Source organism: Xenopus laevis, chromosome 8L (genome assembly GCF_017654675.1).
Source record: "Xenopus laevis strain J_2021 chromosome 8L, Xenopus_laevis_v10.1, whole genome shotgun sequence".
In the NCBI taxonomy this organism is placed as follows: Eukaryota; Metazoa; Chordata; class Amphibia; order Anura; family Pipidae; genus Xenopus; species Xenopus laevis.
The window spans coordinates 8,213,779-8,230,712 of NC_054385.1; the positions used below are offsets into that span (position 1 = coordinate 8,213,779).

At 46.3% G+C, this 16,934-nt stretch overlaps 1 protein-coding gene across 6 annotated transcripts in view; it reads left to right on the forward strand.

Annotated features, from left to right (window-relative positions):
* The window catches only part of rapgef1.L (Rap guanine nucleotide exchange factor 1 L homeolog), a 55,901-nt gene that overhangs the window by 32,459 nt on the left and 6,508 nt on the right, over nucleotides 1-16,934 (forward strand). The window contains exons 5-17 of one of the 6 annotated variants that reach the window (XM_041572433.1): nucleotides 391-473; nucleotides 633-785; nucleotides 1,309-1,432; nucleotides 2,245-2,428; nucleotides 3,675-4,145; nucleotides 5,459-5,661; nucleotides 6,093-6,251; nucleotides 9,435-9,689; nucleotides 10,932-11,024; nucleotides 13,681-13,766; nucleotides 13,896-14,019; nucleotides 14,099-14,174; nucleotides 16,556-16,640. In XM_041572433.1, coding sequence (XP_041428367.1) covers nucleotides 391-473; nucleotides 633-785; nucleotides 1,309-1,432; nucleotides 2,245-2,428; nucleotides 3,675-4,145; nucleotides 5,459-5,661; nucleotides 6,093-6,251; nucleotides 9,435-9,689; nucleotides 10,932-11,024; nucleotides 13,681-13,766; nucleotides 13,896-14,019; nucleotides 14,099-14,174; nucleotides 16,556-16,640 — 2,096 coding nt within the window. The remainder of the gene's footprint in view (nucleotides 1-390; nucleotides 474-632; nucleotides 786-1,308; nucleotides 1,433-2,244; nucleotides 2,429-3,674; nucleotides 4,146-5,458; nucleotides 5,662-6,092; nucleotides 6,252-9,434; nucleotides 9,690-10,931; nucleotides 11,025-13,680; nucleotides 13,767-13,895; nucleotides 14,020-14,098; nucleotides 14,175-16,555; nucleotides 16,641-16,934) is intronic. The other 5 variants (XM_041572434.1, XM_041572435.1, XM_041572436.1 and 2 more) reach the window with 5 other exon arrangements.

Sequence of the window (16,934 nt, forward strand, 5' to 3'; positions counted from 1 at the left end):
TGGGGGCAGCCATTCAAGCACATGATACACAGTAGATAACAGATAAGTACTACTATAGTTTATATAAACAAGCTGCTGTGTAGCCATGGGGGCAGCCATTCAAGCACATGATACACAGTAGATAACAGATAAGTACTACTATAGTTTATATAAACAAGCTGCTGTGTAGCCATGGGGGCAGCCATTCAAGCACAGGATACACAGTAGATAACAGATAAGTACTACTATAGTTTATATAAACAAGCTGTTGTGTAGCCATGGGGGCAGCCATTCAAGCACAGGATACACAGTAGATAACAGATAAGTACGACTATCCTGGTAGATCTCACCGGTAGTCACATATAGAAGCACTGGCCGACATTTAATAGTATCTGTTGTGTCTATTCGCAGGAACTGGTGCGTCTGATGATCGAGAAACAGGAGCACCCATCTGCCACTGCAAAACCCAGCTTACCAGCGTGCAAAACGGACAGGTAAGTCTGACCCCTATATAATCCTATATCTGTCCCCTCCAGCCTTATTCATTATGTCCTCTGTTTGCAGTTTGTTTCCCTATAAAATAATGACCTGGCCTCGCCTGTTACTCTATAAATCTGTTGTGCTCCATGTTTGTTTATTCTTATCCCTTCTAGCACCGCAGAATTGCCCTTATCCGAGCGTGAGCTGGAAATCCTTAACAAGAACTCTGAGCCCACGTGCAAGGAAGTCCATGTAGACAGTTTGGAGAGTGAAGAGTTGGCGCCGCCAAAGCCCCCGCTACCAGGAATCAGAGTAATGGATAACAGGTATATATATATATATATATATATATATATGGACCTTTTTATAGTAGTAGCACTATGGATTCTTTCACTCACAAACTGAGCCCAGAGCAAGACTTATGTCTGTAGTACCGAGTCTATGAATGTGCCTTGCTCCAGTCTGATGGATGAGTATAAGCTGCTGACCCAGGTAGTAACCGGATGTCTCATGGAACAACAAAGCCGATGCTTCTCCTTCAAGAAAGACAAGAGGATGTGACCCAAGAAAATGTAAACGGTCACATAAAGAATGAGATTGTGATTACAATTGGGTCTAGATGCTTGGCGAGGAAGTAGCAAAGCAACCGCTTCTCTAATACTTCTCTAATACTAGAAATGAGGATTTACTTTCCATGCGAAAGAGGAACCATCTTCTCGCAAGTTCTGTAAAGGCAAAAAACTTGGGTTAATTGGGGGAAAAATCTGTCTGAATTGGTGATTTCCTGTCTGTTTCTATTTTAAGATATAGAGATTTCATTGATTCACATGGTTTGTTATTTCCTCGCAGCCCTCCACCTGCTTTGCCCCCAAAGAAAAGACAATCTGCACCTTCACCCACCCGGGTGGCCGTGGTAGCACCCATGAGCCGCGCTACAAGTGGCTCCAGCTTGCCCGTCGGAATTAATGCCCAGGTCAGTTTCGATTTATCATATTTGTGAGACCTCCTGTATTTTTTTCACCCAGAATGCCATGCATTTGCGTAAGAATAGGGTCAGACCCACTCCCTGATTGGCCAGAATAAAAGCAAAAATATGTGCGAGGTGTGCGCCGGCTTTTGTGCATGCACAGGGGCCCCCGAGGTTTGGAACCCAGTGAGCCCCAAATATGCCAGTCCGACCCTGGATGTAGTATGTTATAGAATGCCCAATTCTAAGCAACATTTCACCCTATGATTAAGTATCTGAGTGATATGAAACGCGTAAGGCTTTTTCCTTGTGTACTGGAATAACAAAAATGATTTGACAAGTCTGCCTGGAAGATTGGTCTTTGCAAGTACCTGCTCTTTTTCCTTTATACAACGTTTCAGTTGGTCTTCATTATTTTTTACAGTTTTATTTGACTTTCCAGCTTTTACATTGGGGGGGTCACTGACCCCCATCAAAAAAAACAAAAGACAAATGCTGTGTAAGGCTACACATTTATTGTTGCCACTTATTTTACTTTATTACTCGTGTTTCTATTCATATTCCAGTAAAAGTGGAGCGCTCACCTTACTAATACACAGTTCTCTCTATTCATATTCCAGTCTCTAATTCTAATCAGTGCATAGTTGCTAGGGTGATTTAGACCCTAGCAACCAGATGTCTGAAACTGCAAACTGGAGAGCTGCTGATTAAAAACCTAAATCATTAAAAAAAAACACCAATAATAACAATGGCGTTGGTGACTTGTGCTCCCTGAAGTCTTGTTAAGCCGGTGGCTGACTTGGTGTCATTCTTTGTAGGATTTTGAAGTGGATTGCTACGTGCATCGCAGGTTATCCGGTGGGAGTCAGTCGTACGGGGGGGAGTCGCCGCGCCTCTCTCCCTGCAGCAGTATGGGGAAACTCAGCAAATCGGATGAGCATCTCTCTTCGCTGGACAGAGACAGCGGCCAATGCTCCCGAAACACCAGCTGTGAAACTCTAGGTAAGCCTCGGGCAGAATCCTGTACTCCTCATCGGGAAGATGCTAGGGAACGTTCGCTAGTTTAGAACTACAACTCTCAACCACTTGTGGGAGTCTTCCCTTTGTAGCATTTTGATACCAAACTGCTGGGGGTTATTCATCTGAGGGCACCTGGAGCAGCGACAGTGAGGCTCATCCTTAAATTAGTAGGATTTGGGGTAAATTCCGTAGATGGGTCTCCGATGGGTCTTGCCGATCAATAGGCTAAAAATCATCCAGATATTGATCAGGCAGGTTTGATTTTTTTTTGGTGATCGAGGACCGCATTGGCTAGTTGATGCGGTCGTCGTTTTGTGAGCGCCTATTTCCATTGTTTGGCCCTAGGACTGAACTATCAGATTAACATAATATCACCTTTGGTGGCCATATCGGGTTACGGTCCGCTCATTTGGCACGATCTTATAGTGTATGGCCACCTTAAGGGCAGAGACACACGTGGAGATTTGGGGAGTTTAGTCTCCCTGCAACAAATCGCCTCTTCTTCTGGCGACTAATCTCCCCGAACTGCCTTCCCGCCGGCTAGAATCTAAATTGCCGGCGGAGTGGCACTCGGATCGCTTCGTTTTCCGAAGTTGCCTCATGAGGAAACTTCGGGCGACTTCAGAAAACGAAGCGATCCAAGTGCTATCCAGCTGGCGGGAAGGCAGTTCGGGGAGATTAGTCGCCAGAAGAAGAGGCGATTTGCTGCCGGCGACTAATCTCCACGTGTGTCTCTGCCCTAAATGACCAGCCAGAAGGTGAATTGAATTGAGATTAAGAGTTTGTTGTATCTTCCTTTTTGGCATATTAAGTGAGAGTGTTATGATGGTGCAGATGTACTCACCGGGAGACTGTGACTCCATAGTGAGGTCATAACCCAACAGGTTGGGAAGATGGGGACCGTTCTTTGAACTAACGCAGGAATATTCCGCAGATGTGACCGTACAGCATCACCGGAACATGGAACCTTTAAAATGCTTTTGTCCATGCCGTGGGGATAATTGTGGAAGATGGTAGTCCAATATGTGCTTGATGGGGGCGGTAATGGATATTTACAGATAGCCATAGACCTGAAGCTGCCACCAAATTAGGTTATAGGGGTCGGCCTTGTCCTTCATGTTGGTGCAACATAGGTTATGGGTGGTTGTAAGTCACGCAGATCAGAATACAGTTCGATGAGAAACTGAATGATTTTGTCTCTAATTTCTATTTTATCCTGTTCCATCAGATAACTATGACCCAGACTATGAATTCCTGCAACAGGACCTCTCCAGCACCGACCAAGTGCCGGGCCATGGAAACACTCTCAGCCCTCTCCCAGAATCCCTAGAGTCTGCCTCCCCCTTTCAAGGACAAAGCTTCCAGATACCCGCCGGCAACATCCCAAATTCAGAGCCGACTCCGCATTCGGTTGTAGAAACCCCACCTGCCCTACCTGAGAAGAAAAGGAGGAGTACGACCCCTCAGGCTTCGGACGGTATCCGAGGATGCTATGAAAGGCACCCCTCTCAGTACGATAACATCTGTGAAGATGACATGTCCGCATTTGTCGGTGCTTCTCTGCCTCCCTTTGCCGCCATCTCTCCTTTCCAGCAAGGAACCGCTTCTCAGGCCGAATTCCTGGGGGATTTTGTTGCAGCAGAGTCTGATGGGATCCCAGAGAGTCCTCCTCCGCTCCCTGAGAAGAAGAACAAACATAGTAAGTGTCGCTGACTTTAGTCCCATCGGCATCACGTTGGTTCACTCTTGAGTTCTCCGCAGATATCAACAACATGCTGGGAGTGGTAATTTGGCACCGGCTGGGAGCCGCCAGTTGGCTAGGCCTGAATAAGACCATTGATTGGTGAGACCAGCCCAGCAGAAGTGACATCATTTCTCGTTATTTCTAAAGTACACCCTTGGGGGTTAATAACATCTCTCTTACATATGAAGTGGGGTTTGATGTTCTGGGAGGATAAATCAGCTTAGTCAGTGTTGTTTATATTCCCAACCCCCTCAAAAAAATGTCATCGCTTTAAATTGGTGGCCAGTCATTTGTAACTGTCAGTTTGCAGACAGTAAATAAGCAAGAATGTGACACGCTCGCTAATACTTGAAGGGGGGCCAACGTCATGGAACACTATACAAGCCACGCCAAGTATAAGCATGGCACAGTTAATTCCTTTTAATGAGGTGGCAGAATGCCTCTTCCAAGCCCTGGGAAGTCTTCTGTGCCGGTCTCTGCAGCTCCTCTATTCACGGCTGTGCTGAAAGGGACTCTGTAGCTCAGTGGCTAGGCCAACAGTGAAGGGGAATGGTAAAAGAATACAGCAGGTCAGATCTTCTCATTGAGTAACATCTAGGCAACTCCTAGCCGCCAGTTCTCCCTGGTGTTGCTGAACTGCAAAAGTCGAGTTAGAGGTCTTTAGGGCAGAGACACACGGTCAGATTTGGGGAGATTAGTCACCCAGCGGCAAATCTCCTCATCTTCGGGGCGACTAATCTCCCCGAACTGCCTTCCCGCCGGCTAGAATGAAAATCGCCGGCAAGATGGCACTCGGTGTGCTTCGTTTTCCGAAGCCGCCCGGAGTTGCCTCATGAGGACAGTTCCGTGACTTCAGAAAACGAAGTGCTCTGAGTGCCATCCCACCGGCGATTTTCATTCTAGCCGGCGGGAAGGCAGTTCGGGGAGATTAGTTGCCCTGAAGAAGAAATCTCCCTGAATCTGACCGTGTGCCCTTAGTGTTGGCTCATGCTTATCATGACAGTAGCACAAAGGATATCCATTCTAGTTAGCAGTTGCCAGAAGTGAGCCATGATGAGCCATGATGAGATCATAACAGGGGCCTAGGGAGACCCTTAACACCCACAACTTATCTAATGGCTCTCACTAATGTATTATCTCCAGAGGGCACTAGGAGTAGTTGAGCCAGGGTACAGTCACACAGGGGGTAAGGCAGCCATTGGTGAGAGTCCCACTTCATGTAAATAACGGGGGCCCCACAGTCAATATTCTCCCCTCTTGTGTTGCAGTGATGACGTACATGCGCTTCGTAGAAGACTATTCAGAACCGCAGCCGTCCGTCTTCTACCAAACCCCACAGAACGAGCACATCTACCAGCAGAAGAACAAACATCTCCGCGAGGTTTACGGCTTCAACGACTCGTTCAGCAGCCCCGAACCTGGCCACGAGCGCGCCCCGCCCCCTGCCTTACCCCCAAAGCAAAGGCAATTGGTAAGTGTAGGCTGGTGCCAATTCACAGCAGACGGGTGGCTTTATTTCCATTGTTGGGCATTGGGCTTCCTAGGTTAGAAAGATGTTCTTCTGCATTATACAGCAGTATAGCAGCTTCCACACACTAATATGCTGGCCGTACACATCTTCTCTTCTAGCCGTGTGCCAAAATGCCAGCAAAGTTGGCAGCCAGTGTCTGCCTTGTACATGGCAACTTTAAGACTTAGAGGAACTTTGAGAGACATATGGTTGCTGAGATGGAGAAGATGTTGGTTTGTTCTCAGCTGGGAAGCATTTACATCCAGCCCGGGATATTGTTCATTTCTCAGGCTTATATGACTAAGTGACTCTGGTTATGTGCCTGTGCATCCACTTCCATGTTTTACTCTCTTCCTTTCCACCTCCTGTCTGTCTGTCTGTCATTCTTTCAGCAGGGCTCCTTTGCTGCCTCTTCCTTCTCTTCTGTTGAGTTCTGTGCACAGACAGCCAAAGGGGTCTTCCCACCCGAGGACACCAGCCACCCTCAGGGCATCAGTCTGTCCGTCTCTAACTGCTTTCTGAGCCGCCACGGCTCCTTTCCTGTGCCTTCGGTGAGTTGCAGCACAGCAGACAGTCTAGAACAGTAGTGGCTGAGAGGGTGAAAGTTGTGACTGCAGTTTGGTGACAATACAGTGCTTGTGTTCACTGCTCTATATAATATAATGTTACATTCTCAACTAAAGAATCCAATATGGCAGCTCCCACCCATATGTATAAATACAAATATACAGAGAAGGAATGTTCTGGGCACATAATAAGCTATACCCTCATACTGTACTGTCTAAGGGAATCAATATGGCACCTCCTCCCATATGTATAAATACAAATATACAGAGAAGGAATGTTCTGGGCACATAATAAGCTATACCCTCATACTGTACTGTCTAAGGGAATCAATATGGCACCTCCTCCCATATGTATAAATACAAATATACAGAGAAGGAATGTTCTGGGCACACAATAAGCTATACCCTCATACTGTACTGTCTAAGGGAATCAATACGGCACCTCCCTCCTCCCATATGTATAAATACAAATATACAGAGAAGGAATGTTCTGGGCACATAATAAGCTATACCCTCATACTGTACTGTCTAAGGGAATCAATATGGCACCTCCTCCCATATGTATAAATACAAATATACAGAGAAGGAATGTTCTGGGCACACAATAAGCTATACCCTCATACTGTACTGTCTAAGGGAATCATTATGTCACCTCCTCCTCCCATATGTATAAATACAAATATACAGAGAAGGAATGTTCTGGGCACACATAAGCTATACCCTCATACTGTACTGTCTAAGGGAATCAATATGGCACCTCCTCCCATATGTATAAATACAAATATACAGAGAAGGAATGTTTCTGGGCACACAATAAGCTATACCTCATACTGTACTGTCTAAGGGAATCAATATGGCACCTCCTCCATATGTATAATACAAATATACAGAGAAGGAATGTTCTGGGCACACAATAAGCTATACCCTCATAATGTACTGTCTAAGGGAATCAATATGGCACCTCCTCCCATATGTATAAATACAAATATACAGAGAAGGAATGTTCTGGGCACACAATAAGCTATACCCTCATACTGTACCGTCTAAGGGAATCAATATGGAACCTCCCTCCTCCCATATGTATAAAAATACAAATATACAGAGAAGGAATGTTCTGGGCACACAATAAGCTATACCATCATACTGTACTGTCTAAGGGAATCAATCTGGCACCTCCCTCCTCCAATATGTATAAATTCAAAAATATATAATATATATTATATTTGTAAGTGATTTTTTTTAATGATTTGTATTCTTCTTGTGCTAATATCAGGCTTGGCATTTTCCTTCTGTCTGGTTGCTAGGGTTCCATTCCCCTAGCAACCAGAGAGGGGACCTGCTTCCAGTAAATTCTTCCCTTGGGTGAACTTTGAGAAATAGCTTGAACCTTGAATGGCTAAAATAGCTTGACTCAATTACAATGAATGTGATAAAATGCATTTTTTGAGGCCTTTAAGAAGCCTGAACTTTATCTGTCGTGGCGCTGCCAATTGCTTGTGCCCTACGATATTAATTCTAAAGGTGGACATCAGAACGGTATGTGTTGGAGCTGGGAGCCAGCCCCTCACCTGTTGGTAACCAGAGTCCCTACCCATTTACAAAAAGGCTTTGGTAGGGATCAAACCCTCTGCTTGGGATCAGCTTACAGAGCACAGGGGCTGGAGGGGTGTGCTGTGCAGGGCCATATGGAGAGAAGATTACAGGGAGGGGTGGAGGGATGTTGGTACATTCCAGCGGTCCCCACTGTGCAATTGCATAGCTCAGATTCCAGAGGCAGCCTCCGGCATGTGAGACTCCCGGAAAGGAAGGAAAGAGGGGGATAGAGGAAAGGAGGGGAGGCGTGAAATGGAAGGAAATAGGGAAGAAATTTACCCAACGTGTTAAGAGCGTTGTTCATCTTTAAATTCATTTTTACTATGTTTCAATTGTTTTATTATTGTCGCCTTCTTCTGCCTCTTTTTGCAGTTTTTCAAACAGAGGTCACTGATCCTGGCAGCCAAATAAGTGGCAGTTTTTATTACTATTACCAGGGGCGTAACTACCCTGCGGTTGCAAGAGGGGGGTGGGGCAGGACTGTAGGGGGCCCAGTTAAGGCCCTTATTAATCAATTTTATCTTGGTAGAATGTTTACGGCCCCTATTATGAATTGGCTGTGGGGCCCAGTAACATCTAGTTACACCACTGACTATTACTGTTACCTATCATTCTATACGGCCCCTCCACTGGTCATTGTCCTGTCTCTAATGCAAACCATTGCTAGGGTAAATCAGGACCTAGCAACCAGATAACTGCTGAAATGCCATATCAGAGAACTGCTGAATAAATAAAGCTCAATACATTTTAAAAAAAAACCCATAAATAAATGAAGACTAATTGCACTGTCTACATCAGACTTGACGTTCGTTGGGAGGAGAAATGCCATTTTAATGAATATGCACATTGCCAGCGGCTGTCAGAATGGTATAGCCCACTTTACACACACCTCCTCTCTCAGGTTTAATGGTACGGACCACTGGACTCTTAAAGGAAAAGTCTATGTAGGGTAGGGGGTAGAGGTTTTTTAACTGTTGGATTTGCTTCTCCTTTAAGCCCCAGGTTTTGCCTTGTGCCATACAGTGGCATTAAAATGACTTCTTCGTTCTGCTTCCCCGGTGGCTTAAAAGAGAAGTAAATACTATTTATAGGCACAGGCTTCTTTCTGTTGTTTTTGTTGTCTTTGTACAGCATGAGGATATTGTGTATAGTGTGCATCCAGTGTGTAGTTCCACTTACACCTATTGGTGGAAACCTGCCATACTGCTTGCCCCACCCCAGGGCCTTCTTCGTAGGCTGAGTAAGAGAAGTACTAGGGGCTGTCCATGAATAATTCAATGTAGCAGTTACCCACCCATAGGATATTATTTATAACGTCATATAGAAACACTGCATGATGTGATCAGACTTGGTCGGGTGCCATGTTTATTGTTGGAAATGCCTGGCATTGGCCCAGGCTTGGGATAAACCAAGCTGGGGGGGGGAGAGGTTGTACCCGTTCAGCTCCTGGGCCAGTGAGAGACGTTCTTGGTGTGAGTGCTACTAAACTGCTTTTACACTAATCTGCTTTTCTTTTTTTTTTGTGTTTGTTTTAACCTCCTCTTTCTGCCCCCCTCCCCTTATCCATTGCCCCAGTACAAATCTGTTTTCCGCTCCTACTCCCAGGATTTTGCTTCTCATAACCAGGCCCCGCCCCGTCTGGCCCCTGCCATTTTCTACTCCTCCCGCTTCTCCCCTGTGCTCTCCGACTCCACCTCTTCTCCCCCTGCCACGCCCCAAGTACCCCTCTTCCCCCCCTTACCTCCCTCTCAGGGTGGCAGCTCCTGCGGGACCCCACCTGCCTGCCTTGCCTTTGAGGCTTCTCTCTCCGGCACCCTGCAGACATCAGCGGTGAGAAGGGGGAGTGCGTCTCAACTGGAGGGATTATGGGGCATTGTTGTGTGGCAACTCACCCGCTTTCATATCCGCCCTCCATAATATCTGCCCTCCATAATATCAGCCCTCCATTATATCCCCCCTCCATCATATCCCCCTCCATCATATCCGCCCTCCATCATATCTCCCCTCCATCATATCTCCCCTCCATCATATCTCCCCTCCATCATATCCACCCCTCATCATATCCGCCCCTCATCATATCCGCCCTCCATCATATCCCCCTCCATCATATCTCCCCTCTTTCATATCTCCCCCCATCATATCTCTCCCCCCCATCATATCTCCCCTCATCATATCCGCCCTCCATCATATCTCCCCTCTTTCATATCTCCCCCCATCATATCTCTCCCCCCCCATCATATCTCCCCTCCATCATATCGGCCCCTCATCATATCCGCCCTCCATCATATACCCCTCCATCATTGGGTCGTGTCAGGTTTGATTGGATAGCCGTCTATATGTCGGAGAGCCAGGCACCTTTCAGCCCTCATGTGATTCAACTACAACTCTCAGCATCCCAATAGCAGCAACCAAATGCCATGTAGGGGTGCAGGGATTTGTGTTTCAAAATCTGAAATGGACCTACTGTGCATGTGCCATTTGTATGTGCGTGTGAGTGTTCGCTTGCTGTGTCATCTGGTGCATTTAGTGGCCGCATGACTAAAGAAACGAGCTTCGTTACAACACCACCCGACATCTGTGGGAATACAGTGGAGCATTGTGGGAGGCCACCCAGCTGCTTATTAAAAAGCAAGAGCAATTAATAGATGGAGAAGTCTCCGCACGGTGATTGTCCTCCTGGTACAGGAACCCGTGGCAAAGACTTCAGGGGCTCTAAATTTTAAAGGAATCACCTTAAGCTGGGCTTACAAGTAAGGGGTCACCAGGTAGAGCGGAATTCCCATGCAGCCATGATTTATTGATGTGTTGGTAAGTGATAGCAAAAGACAAGGAGACAGAGTAAACAGGTGTGTCAGTATATGAAAGTGCACTTTGTAGCATGAGTCTGTTGCTTGCAGCAGGATCACTCAAGTGTTGGAGGGTAGAGACCACTGTACCTTCACTTCCTACACTCACTATGGCTGGAGCACTTGGCTTGCCCGGTGTTTTAAACTGTGGAAATTGCAACATGCCTGCCAATCCAACCTTTACCCTCCACCTTGTCTTTTCTCCCCCCACCCCAACCCCCCATAGAGTGAAAATGCCAACGAGGAGGCGGGCGAGGGGGAATACGTCAATCTTTATTCCTCTGGGCAAAGCAACGGAGAGCCTCTTCCCTGCAGTGGTGTAAGTAAGGGAGCAGCTGGGGTGAAAGAAGGCATGCCCTGGCATTTAGTAAGGCACTCGCCAGCTTGCTGCATGCCCCTCTCACCTCCCCGCTGCTCTACCCAACTGCACCTCATGTCAGAGAAGGGCAACACAAGTCCCAGCATTCTCCAGTATGTTTAATAAAGCATGCTGGGAGTTGGGTGCATCCTTTCCCATACGGACTTTATTTAAAAGCAGTTAATTTATATTATATACCACGGCCATTGTGTCTGTGTTATAATGAACAGTTAGTTGCATTTAGTGTTTTAAATATGGGAATCGTGACTGTGGTCCTTTAACTTGGCATGGCATGGCAGGCAATATGTTCTTGTTCTCCAAAAAACCTTTACTCTGGTCTATGGTATGTTGTGTATGCTTAGTTACTGGGAGTTCAAATGCCTTCCTCAAAAAAAAATGATGTGGGTGGAGATTAGCATGTCTCCGCCCAACAATAGTGGGTGGGGACTGCTTGTGTCCACCTGTCTATTGTTGGTGAGCGCTGGCATGTGTTCACCCATCTATAGGTTGTCTTCACCCATCTATAGGTTGTATACAACCATCTATAGGTTGTCTTCACCCATCTATAGGTTATCTACAACCATCTATAGGTTATCTTCACCCATCTATAGGTTATCTTCATCCATCTATAGGTCGTCTTCATCCATCTATAGGTCGTCTTCATCAATCTATAGGTCATCTTCATCCATCTATAGGTTGTCTTCATCCATCTATAGGTCGTCTTCATCCATCTATAGGTTGTCTTCAACCATCTATAGGTTGTCTACAACCATCTATAGGTCGCCTTCACCCATCTATAGGTTGTCTTCGTCCATCTATAGGTTGTCTTCACCCATCTATAGGTCGCCTTCACACATCTATAGGTCGCCTTCACCCATGTATAGGTCGTCTTCACCCATCTATAGGTTGCCTTCACTCATCTATAGGTCGTCTTCACCCATCTATAGGTTGTCTTCACCCATCTATAGGTTGTCTTCACCCATCTATAGGTTGTCTTAATCCATGAGTGGTTGGTGAGGGTTATCCGGTCCCAGCTATTATGAAGCAGAACTTCCATCATGCTCAGATGACGCTTGGTGGGCTGTGGCTAATGGTAAATTTTAGTCCATCCGGAGAAGCTTTCGTCTTCGAGATATGAAAGCTTTAGGGGTGCTTGGTACACGTTGAGTGTTGAGGTGTTGCTCTAGTGTAAATGTTCTGTTCATCCAGTGTGAGTGCATGGACCCCATCTCTGCTGCTTGTGAGTGTGTCCACTACCCATAATACCCTGCACTCGCTACGCCTTGCTACCATCTGCCGTCAAACACAATGATTTCTCATAGCTGCCTATAGAAATCATGTGGAAGCCATCAACACAATCCTGTGTTTGGATAGTACATTTAATTCTGTATGTGTCGGTGTTTGCAGGGCTGGGGTCAGCTGTTCTGGGGGCCCCATTATCCTTATCAAGTAGGACTGGCCGACCTGTGGCCAGTGTGGAGGTGATGAACCGCTAATTCTAGCACCTACCAGTTGGCAAAGGTGCAAGTTGGCCAAACCAAATATTAATCACCACCTTATCCTACTGTATCCATCTTGCCACGTCCTACCTTCTCCATCATGTCCTACCTTCTCCATCTTCCTCTCCTTATCCTGCCCTGTTGTCCTCATCCATCTTTCCCTTTTGTCCTCACCTTGTTCTTCTCTCTCACTTTCCACCTCTTGTTTTCTCTCTCTCTCCATCTTGTTCTTTACGCTCTCTTCATCTTGTTCTTCTCTTTCTCTCCCCATCTTGTTATTCTTTCTCTCTCCCTCTACCTTGTTCTTCTGCTTCTCCAGCTTGTCTTTCTCTCTCTATCCATCTTGCCCTTCTGCCTCCACTGTCTTTCTTTCATATTGTCCTTCTCTTTCTCTTCATCTCTCCCTTCTTTCTCTGTCCTAGCCCCTCTCTCCCTGTCCATGTCATACTTCTTTCTCTCTTTCGTTTTCTCACTCGCTCTGCCTTTTCCTGTCTATCTCCACCTTGTTGTTCTTTCTCTCTACATGTCCTCTCTCTGTCTATCTCACCCTTCTCTCTTTCTCCATCTTGCACTTCTCTCTTTCTCCATCTTGCCCTTCTCTCTTTCTCCATCTTGCCCTTCTCTCTTTCTCCATCTTGCCCATAACACTCTCTTTCTCCGTCTTGCCCTTCTTTTTCCCTCTCTTTTTCTCTCCCATCTGTCCCACAATAAAGAGTAAAGACAGCTGTGAATGGCTGATTTATACATAACAGGGATATCCAGTCTATGTCACCAGTGCAGACGAGTGATGGGGCGTGTATAAATGCATAGCAGTCCGCTAATCCCTTTAATGATCTTTAGAAAGCCTAGTCCATTACACTGTCCAACAGGGGGGCACTTTGTGGTGACTATTATCATGTGTCACTGAAATTATAGACTGCTGCCCAATATGGCTGCTCATATAGATCCCGCTGTGCTTCATAGGAGGTTCATTGGAGGGGCATAGCTGATGTGCTTGTTGTTGGACCTGTTTTAAAAATACAAGAACACATCCAATGTGGAATTACTGCCCCCAAGCACGGCCCCCCTGTAGTTATGATTTCCCTGCCGTTGTCTGATGTGCCTCCCCCTATCCGCAGGATTCTCCTTTACCCAATGAAGAACCCGAGCTGAACTGCACCCAACCTTGTCTGCCAGGCAAAGAGAACCACGACGCTTCAGACAGGTACTTGCTTTCACCCGTACAAATTGCTTCACTTGTATCCTATTGTTTAAACCTTATCTGAAATCTCTGAGTATGAAGGTATAGTGGGCACCCCTAATTTCTTTTGTTTCCCTCCCACTCTTATTCTAGGCCTCCAAAGTCCCCCGATTGTCACAGTGATGAGAATGGCGAGGGGGAAGAGCAAGACGAGATCGATGAACTCTCTCTTGTTGACCATAGCGAGATTATGGCTAAACTGACCCTGAAGCAAGAGGTAGACCGTGACCCACAATCCTAAAGAAGGAAGGTGAAGCGATCACATGATATTATAAATCCTGTCTGTTCTTTCACAGGGTGATGATGGACCGGATGTGAGAGGCGGCTCAGGGGACATCTTGCTGGTCCATGCAACGGAGACCGATCGGAAAGGTGAGGATGGAGTTCCACAGGATGGAGATCCACATTTACTTTGCTCTCACATTCATTGCCAAGTGCTATAAGCTGCTGCTTAACATTATTTACTGCTGCAAACACCTCATAGTGCAGGTTAGTGATGTGCGGGTCGGGTTTTGCTCAGGGTTTACCAAGTCTTGGCTACAAAACCAGCCCAAAACTAGCCAAGAGGCACTTCAAAGGTAGCCCAAAAATAGCACAATATGTGCAGTGAAAAAAAGTCTATAAAAATAAATGAATATATGTGAAAATATGCCTTTTTTCTAATTTTTGCATGAAGCAAAATGGGACAGAGTCACCCGTCACCAGGGTCGTAACTACAGAGGGGGGCCCAGGAGGTATAGGGGCCCCATAAGGCCTAATACATATACAATTTCAATAAATATTAGTAAAACAGCTCAACCTCTAGACATTTTGGTAGCCAGCTAATTTTTGCCCCAAAATTGCCTGAAATTGAGGAAAGTCGCCAGAAAACACGAGAATGCTTAAGAGTGACGGGAGATTGGGGTACAGAGCCCAAAATCTGGTAGCTCCCGACTTTTACACAAGTCGGTCCCATTGCATGCTGGGTATTGTAGTCTTACATTAAATTTGGCAAATTGTTAAACAAAAACGACATTACCCAACATGCATTGGGAGACACAGGCTCATTAGGGCAAGAAATAACTTTGGCTGTTTCCAAAGTACAAACCATCCAAAAAGTAGCCCAAATCCGTACCTCGGCTAGTTTGTAGTTTCAAAAAACCGCCTGGGCTTTAAATTAGTAGCCCAATTTAGCTGAAAACCCGCTAACCTGGCAACCCTGATTTTGCTTGATCCCAACCATAGCCCGATTTGTTTATAGGCCCGTGCTGACCCGTCCCGTAGATGACATCAGAAAAGGGGCAGGGCATGACGAGTTTGCACCTATAAAAACAGAAGCAGGAAGCCAGCAGTGTAAGGTCGCGACCTGCAAAGGAAGTGCTGAGGTCGCCCCGAACCCTGCGAGTCCCGTGGGTGTCAAACCGGCCCAAACATCACTAGTGCAGGGATCCTATGCATTTACCCTAGGTGCAACCGATCACTCCTACTGTCAGTCAGAGCCTCGCAGCAGGAGTGAGTTGCTTGCAGCAGTAAAAAGCTTAGTCTGGCTGATTTCACCTATAAAACAGTATCTCACAGAATAGAATTATTTCAGCAAGGGTTACAATTGTAGTGAAGGGAAGTTGTCTGTCCTTGGAATCTTTGCTGCATTCCAGAGACACTTCCTTGGGATGATGAATGCCCCGGGGCCTTGCGTGTCGGAGCAGGCAGAGGCGCAAATGTCAGATGTGGATGGGCACAAGTTTAAACCCCACCCTGGTTTAATATCTGGAAGATCAGGCTTCACTCATGGCGATTATATTGCCCTTTGGTTATCAAGGTGTAACTCTTTCCCTGCCGAGGTGCTTTATCAGAGAACCCAAATGCAGCACAGACACCCCAGCAACTGCTTTAGACACAGATATCCACCATGATGTTATGGCTGCTCTCTATAAGCTTATTCACTTAATCTCAGGATTGTGGGGGACTCGTGCTAAACAGTATGGGGGCCCAGCTTTGGGTCTGACCCGTAGGTTAAGAATCCCTTCCTTATACTGGAAATTAGCTCTATGTTTTGCTATATATATATATATATATTTATATAGATATATATAGATATAGATATATATATATATCTTCTCCTATACCAGCTGCCATTCAGGTCCCTGTTTGGTTTCTAGGGCAGAGACACAAACTCAGATTCGGGAGTAGTTGGCCGACTACAAATCTCCTCTTCTTCGGAGGGCGACTAATCTCCTCGAACCGCTGGTGATTTACATTCTTTCGTATGTCGCTGAAGTTTGCTCGTGGGGCATCTTTGGAAAATGAAGCGCACTCACCGGCAAATTTCAGAACCACATGGTCAGATTCAGGGAGATTTCTCCTTCGGGGCGACTAATCTCCCCGAACTGCCTTAAATCGCCGGCGGGATGGCACTCGGAGCGATTCGCTTTCGGGAGTCGTCAAAGTCGTCGTCGACAAAGCGCTCCGAGTGCCATCCATCCGGCGATTTAGATTCTAGCCGGCGGGAAGACAGTTTGGGGAGATTAGTCGCCCCGAAGAAGAGGAGATTTGTGGCCGGGTGACTAATCTCCCCGAATCTGAGTGTGTGTCCCTATAAATGCAGACAGGAACGCCGGTGCTCAAAAAGTTAAATGTCTTTTGATTACAAGTTAATTACAGGGTGAACTTCCCCTTTTATGTAAGAGTGAGAACGAATGTAAGCTCACCTTAGCACCCCACAACTGATTTGATTTTTTTATGACACCTTCTTTTTTTTTTTATGTCTCCTATAGATCTTGTCCTGTACTTCGAAGCCTTTCTCACGACGTACCGCACCTTTATTTCCCCAGAGGAGCTAATCCAGAAGCTCCAGTACAGATATCCTTTTCAATATGCCCTGGCTCCAGCTTCCGAATGTGATTTACCTTTCTGGGGTGAAAGTTCTAGTTGTGCACTGCTGGGTAAAGACACATCATAATCACTGTTAGGGCAGAGACACACGCTCAGATTCGGGGAGATACTGTATAGCCGCCCAACGACAAGTCTCCTCTTTTTCGGGGCGACTAATCTCCCTGAACTGCCTCCTGCCGGCTAGAAATTAAATCGCCGGCGGGAAGTCAATCAGTGAGCTTCGTTTTCCGAGGTCGCCCGAAGTTGCCCAATGCTCAATCC